The sequence below is a fragment of the Berghia stephanieae genome, chromosome 4 (genome assembly GCF_034508935.2).
Source record: "Berghia stephanieae isolate SIO BIC M18660-M18661 chromosome 4, UCSD_Bste_1.3, whole genome shotgun sequence".
NCBI lineage: Eukaryota > Metazoa > Mollusca > Gastropoda > Nudibranchia > Aeolidiidae > Berghia > Berghia stephanieae.
In genome coordinates, this window is record NC_088363.1 from 81,329,580 (window position 1) to 81,335,579 (window position 6,000).

At 40.8% G+C, this 6,000-nt stretch overlaps 1 protein-coding gene across 4 annotated transcripts in view; it reads right to left on the reverse strand.

Annotated features, from left to right (window-relative positions):
- Window positions 1-6,000, reverse strand: part of LOC144971361 (arylsulfatase B-like) — a 41,395-nt gene that overhangs the window by 13,431 nt on the left and 21,964 nt on the right. For all 4 annotated transcript variants that reach the window (XM_078912150.1, XM_078912151.1, XM_078912149.1 and 1 more), the window contains exons 9-10: window positions 4,763-4,826; window positions 2,781-2,878 (exon numbers count right to left, since the gene is read on the reverse strand). In XM_078912150.1, coding sequence (XP_078768276.1) covers window positions 2,781-2,878; window positions 4,763-4,826 — 162 coding nt within the window. The remainder of the gene's footprint in view (window positions 1-2,780; window positions 2,879-4,762; window positions 4,827-6,000) is intronic.

Consider the following 6,000-nt stretch of genomic DNA (forward strand, 5'->3'; position numbering starts at 1 on the left):
AATGCCAAATACAATCCCAAAGTTTCCTTATTTCAAATGAAGTAAAGGGCCAAAACCTAATGGTAGAGATAGTACTACTGGTGGTAATGTGGTGTTGGTGGTTGTAGTAATAGTAGTGATGATGAAGATCTGATAGTGGTTGTAGTTGTAGTGGTAGTGATGATGGTTGAAGTAGTAGTTGTGATGTGGTGGTGGTTGTAGTAGTGGTGGGAGTGTTGTTGATGTGGTGGTGATGGTGGTTGTAGTACAAATGGTAGTGATGATAATGTGGTGGTGGTGGTGGTTGTAGTAGTAGTAGTAGTGGTAATGATGATGTGGTGGTTGTAGTGGTAGTGATGATGTGGTGGTGGTGGTGGTTGTAATAGTAGTGCTCATGATAATGATGTGGTGCTGATGGTTGTAGTAGTAGTGGTAGTGATGATGATGATGAAGTGGGGGTTGTTGTAGTAGTAGTAGTAGTTGTAGTGATGATGATGCGGTGGCGATGGTGTAGTAGTAGTGGTAGTGATGATGATGTGGTGGTGGTGGTTGTAGTAACAGTGGTGGTGGTAGTGATGAAGACGAAGTGGTGGTGGTACTTGTAGTAGTAGTGGTAGTGATGATGTGGTGGTGGTGGTTGTAGTAGTAGTGGTAGTTGCAGTGTTGATGATGTGGTGGTGGTGGTTGTAGTAGTAGTGCTAGTGATGATGTGGTGGTGGTTGTAGTAGTAGTGGTAGTGATGTTGTAGTGGTGGTTGTAGTAGTAGTGGTAGTTGCAGTGATGATGATATGGTGGTGGTGGTTGTAGTAGTAGTGCTAGTGATAATGTGGTGGTGGTGGTGGTTGTAGTAGTAGTAGTAGTGGTAATGATGATGTGGCGGTGGTGATTGTAGTAGTAGTGCTAGTGATGATGTGGTGGTGGTGGTTGTAGTAGTTGTGGTAGTGATGTTGTAGTGGTGTTTGTAGTAGTAGTGGTAGTTGCAGTGATGATGATATGGTGGTGGTGGTTGCAGTAGTAGTGGTAGTGGTTGTGGTTGTAGTAGTAGCGGTAATGATGATGTGGTGGTGGTGGTTGTAGTAGTAGTGGTAGTGATGATCTGGTGGTGGTTGTAGTAGTAGTGGTAATGATGATGTGATGGTGGTGGTTGTAGTAGTAGTGGTAATGACGATGAAATGGTGTTGGTGGTGGTTGTAGTAGTAGTGGTAATGATGATGTGATGGTGGTGGTTGTAGTAGTAGTGGTAATGACGATGAAATGGTGTTGGTGGTGGTTGTAGTAGTAGTGGTAGTGATGATGATGGGGGTGGTGGTGGGTTGTAGTAGTAGAGGTGGTGATGATGATGTGGTAGTGGTGATTGTAGTAGTAGTGGTAGTGATGATGTGATGCTGGTGGTTGTAGTAGTAGTGGTATTGATGATGATGTGGTAGTGGTGGTTGCAGTAGTAGTGGTAGTGATGACGATTTGGTTGTGGTGGCTGTAGTAGTAGTAGTGATGATGATGTTGTGGTGGTTGTAGTAGTAGTGGTAGTGATGATGATGTGGTGGTGGTTGTAATAGTGATGGTAGTTGTGGTAGTGGTAGTGATGATGATGTGGTGGTGGTGGTGGTTGTAGTAGTAGCGGTAATGATGATGTGGTGGTGGTGGTTGTAGTAGTAGTGGTAGTGATGATGTGGTGGTGGTTGTAGTAGTAGTGGTAATGATGATGTGATGGTGGTGGTTGTAGTAGTAGTGGTAATGACGATGTAATGGTGTTGGTGGTGGTTGTAGTAGTAGTGGTAGTGATAATGATGTGTGGTGGTGGTGGTTGTAGTAGTAGAGGTCGTGATGATGATGTGGTAGTGGTGATTGTAGTAGTAGTGGTAGTGATGATGTGATGCTGGTGGTTGTAGTAGTAGTAGTGATGATGATGTTGTGGTGGTTGTAGTAGTAGTGGTAGTGATGATGATGTGGTGGTGGTTGTAATAGTGATGGTGGTAGTGGTAGTGATGATGATGTGGTGGTGGTGGTGTTGTAGTAGTAGTTGTGTAGTGATGATGATGTGGTGGTTGTAGTAGTAGCGGTAATGAAGTGGTGGTGGTGGTTGTAGTAGTAGTGGTAGTGATGATGTGGTGGTGGTGGTGGTTGTAGTAGTGGTAATGATGATGTGGTGTTGGTGGTTGTAGTAGTAGTGGTAATGACGATGTAATGGTGTTGGTGGTGGTTGTAGTAGTAGTGGTAGTGATGATGATGTGGTGGTGGTGGTTGTAGTAGTAGAGGTCGTGATGATGTGATGCTGGTGGTTGTAGTAGTAGTGGTATTGATGATGATGTGGTAGTGGTGGTTGCAGTGGTAGTGGTAGTGATGACGATTTGGTTGTAGTAGTTGTAGTGATGATGATGTGGTGGTGGTGGTTGTAGTAGTACTGGTAGTGATGATGATGTGGTGGTGGTTGTAATAGTGATAGTAGTTGTGGTAGTGGTAGTGATGATGATGTAGAGGTGGTGGTGGTTGTAGTACTGATGATGTGGTGGTTGCAGTAGTAGTGGTAGTGATGATGGTTGTAATACTAGAGGCAGTGATGAAGATTTGGTGGTTGGTGTGTGTGTGTGTGGGGGGGGGGGAGGTATCCTTGTAACAAATTGACCACACCGGAATTTGACAGAAGATACCCGGAGCCCGGAATTTTTTGCTCCAGACCGGAGTTTTTTTCCGTTGAAACCGGAGTTTTGGCATCACTATCTTATTATCCATTCATTATCAATCTTTGTAGCAGAGCAAGTAAAATAGGAGGGGAAGGGGAAGGAGGATGTTACAGAACTTACATCAGCCGTGAAAAAGATGATCGCATCATCATACATGTTTTTATCCTTGAGCGCCTTGACCATACGACCAACCTGGTCATCCATTGCTGTCACCATACCTGAAACAAAACATTGGTAAGGAGAGTTAAAACATTGAATACCTTCATCTGCTTAAAAAAAAAAAAACCCTAAAATAAATTTGAGTTTTTATAGAGCACAAAATCCACTAGACTCGCGCAAAGCGCTTTAATAAGGGTCCCTGACCTATAGCAGCACGTAACATGTAGAACGAGACATGACGCCTGTCGATATTACAATTTTATTTCCGACAGAGACAACGCTGTAGTTACTCATTTTACACCTGAGTACGGTGAGAGAATGTGAGTAAAGAGCTTTCTCCAAGGACTCAACTATGCGCTGAGTGAGGCTCGAACTGAAGACCTTAAGATCCGAAAGCGAGTGTCATACCACTAGATCACATAGCCGGTGTTATATCGAGAGAAACGAGAAGTCGAACATTAAAAGTAAGGTAAAAATGATCAATAACATAAATTTTGACTTTCTCTTTTAGTTAAAGAGACGAATTGTCATGTATTCTCCTTAACCCTCTCCTTACCAACGGTATGAATATCGTCACATTCGTTACGATGCAGCCAACATTTTTCTCATTCTAATTTCTTTTGTACATCATAATATTTGAACAACAATTTTGCTTTCGTTAAAGTATATAGATAAACACTGTGTTGAAGAGCTCGTTTAGCAGAAAAAATATGTATAGCAAAAACAATAACAGCTTTTGGGTTTGAGTGAAAATAAAATATTTTTGTATAGGTTGGTGTGAAATTTTGGGGAAGATCCGGAAAGGGAGAGAGTTAACAAAGAAATATTAGGCTATGTGGTATGAAAATCACCTTCGCGTCGAAAGGTCCAGGATTCAAGTGCCTCTCTGAGCGGCGCATAGTCCTTGGAAAAGGCTCTTTCCTCACATCGTGACCACACTCAGGTGAAAAAAATATTACCTGGCCATTAAAAGCGTTTCTTTTGCCGGAAAAAAATTGTAATATCGCCAACCAGGAGTCATGACTAGTCCTACGTGTTAAGTGTTGCTGTTGGCCAGGGACCCGTGATAAAATGAGACTGTTAAGCGGTATTACATTTTTCAACGACAAAGGCAACGCTGTTAAAGACCGGATACTCGTTTTACGCCCGAGTACGGTAGGAGAAAGTGAGTAAAAAGCCTTTTCTAAGGAATCAACTATGCGCCATTCAAAGCAAAGCTCAAACTCTAGATCTTTCGGTACGACGAGTGCCATACTACCAGACCATATATTACCACACTCCTGTCATGACCTTTGGCCCATAGCAATACAATCTTGGCCAAGATAGTTGATGTTTATTAAAGGAAAAAATGGACCGTGTTTTTCGTGTCTTTATAGTCTATTTTAAGAAGTTGGACTTCAATAATATTATTTCTAAGATAATAAAATATCGTTTTTCACCAAAATCTGCCAAAATTAATTAATTCTTTGAAGGATTTTCCTAATAATTAAACCCAAACTGCCCTGAAAGGAAATTAATGGTGAGACCAAAAATAATATTTGTCACCCACTGAGGCTGTAACGATACTGAATTAGACACGATTAGTGGCAGCGTGGCTCAGCGGTACGGTGTGATCATCCTTATGCAAGTCACCGCGTCCTAGCTCAATTTGCGGCGCTGCACTGATGCCCGGGTTATTCCAGATTTCCCCTGGAATAGACCCCAGAGACAAACCTCCCATGTGACACGTATAAAGGGAATTTTAAAAATATCTTATTGTTAAGCAATCTTGAAAAAGATATTTTTAATCTGTAAAAAGAACCCTCCAGTCAAAGATGTAACTTCATATTTAGAATATACTAAACGTTGTTGGTACAAATTAATATTAAAATGAAGCCGTGTTAGAGAATATCCATGCTCACAGTCTTAATTTGAATGTTAAGAAAATCGTTTGATTGACATACCAGAGAAAATTCTTCTTCCCTTGTTGTTCATATTTGGATACAGGTTGAAATAATATTCAGGAACCTGTCAAAAGAAATGATGACAATGATTGGTGATCGCGGTTTTCACAATTGTCATTCTCAATTGCCATAGAGCTGATTAAAACATGAGCGTGAACTTAATATAAAAATAATCCTATTTATATAGATAGAATGAAGTTGACGCCACTCGGGTCTTTGTTATTATTTTTTGCCATCCACGTTTCTGAGTAATTCTCACTTAACTGTATTAACCAGACTATAAAAGTTCATGATTACACAGAGTTTTGTGTGTGGGTCCGTTATACTTCCGGATTGCAATGTTGTGAGCTTCTTAGCCAAGCGCATACCATCTATAGAGCCTTTTTAGAGATAAAGAACATTAAATATAGATAGAATGCGCTTGGCAAAGGAGTTCACAACATTGCCATCCGGAAGTTTAACGGACCCACACAAACTCTGTGTAACCATGAACTTTTATAGGCTGGTTAATACAGTTTAGTGAGAACAACTCACAAACGCGGGTGGCAAAAACAATAACAAAGGCCTGAGTGACGTCATCTTCGAACTATCTATACGTGACCGTGATATAAGCTGCTAAGAACTACGGACTGTAAAAAGTATTAACCAAAAACTGAATTTAACAGCTTCAAAAAATGTATTGCTGCCGTTTATCTGTTTTCTTTATTGTTTTTGTTGTTGGCTGAAGGAGAATTTTGAGTAAGAAACAATCCGTGTTTGGCATTTTGTTCTTTTTTCTTCTTCTTTGAAGCTGTCATAGACTATATCTCTAGACTATTCATTTATGTTCATTAGTTTTTGGTAGTCTCCTGTGCTTCTTATTTAGGTCTCAATATTGCTCAGTTGCTTGATACCATGAAGAAGTTGTTCCTTCATCGAAAAGCATCTTAGAAAAAGAGAGCTTTTATATAGACCAATATCCACTAAACGTGCTCAAAGCGATTGACAAAATTCCCAAACCAACAACAACAACATTTACACGTAGAACGAGATAAGACGTCTTTTAACCGTTAGGCTATTTTAAATTATTTTTTCCGACATAGACAGCGCTGTTAATGACCAGGTACTCATTTTATTCCTGAGAACGGTAAGAGAATTTGAGTAAAGGGCCTTTTCCTAGGACTAAGCCGTGCGTCGAGAGAGGCTCGAACCCAGGACCTTCTGATCGGAAAGCGAGTGTCATACCACTAGACCACATA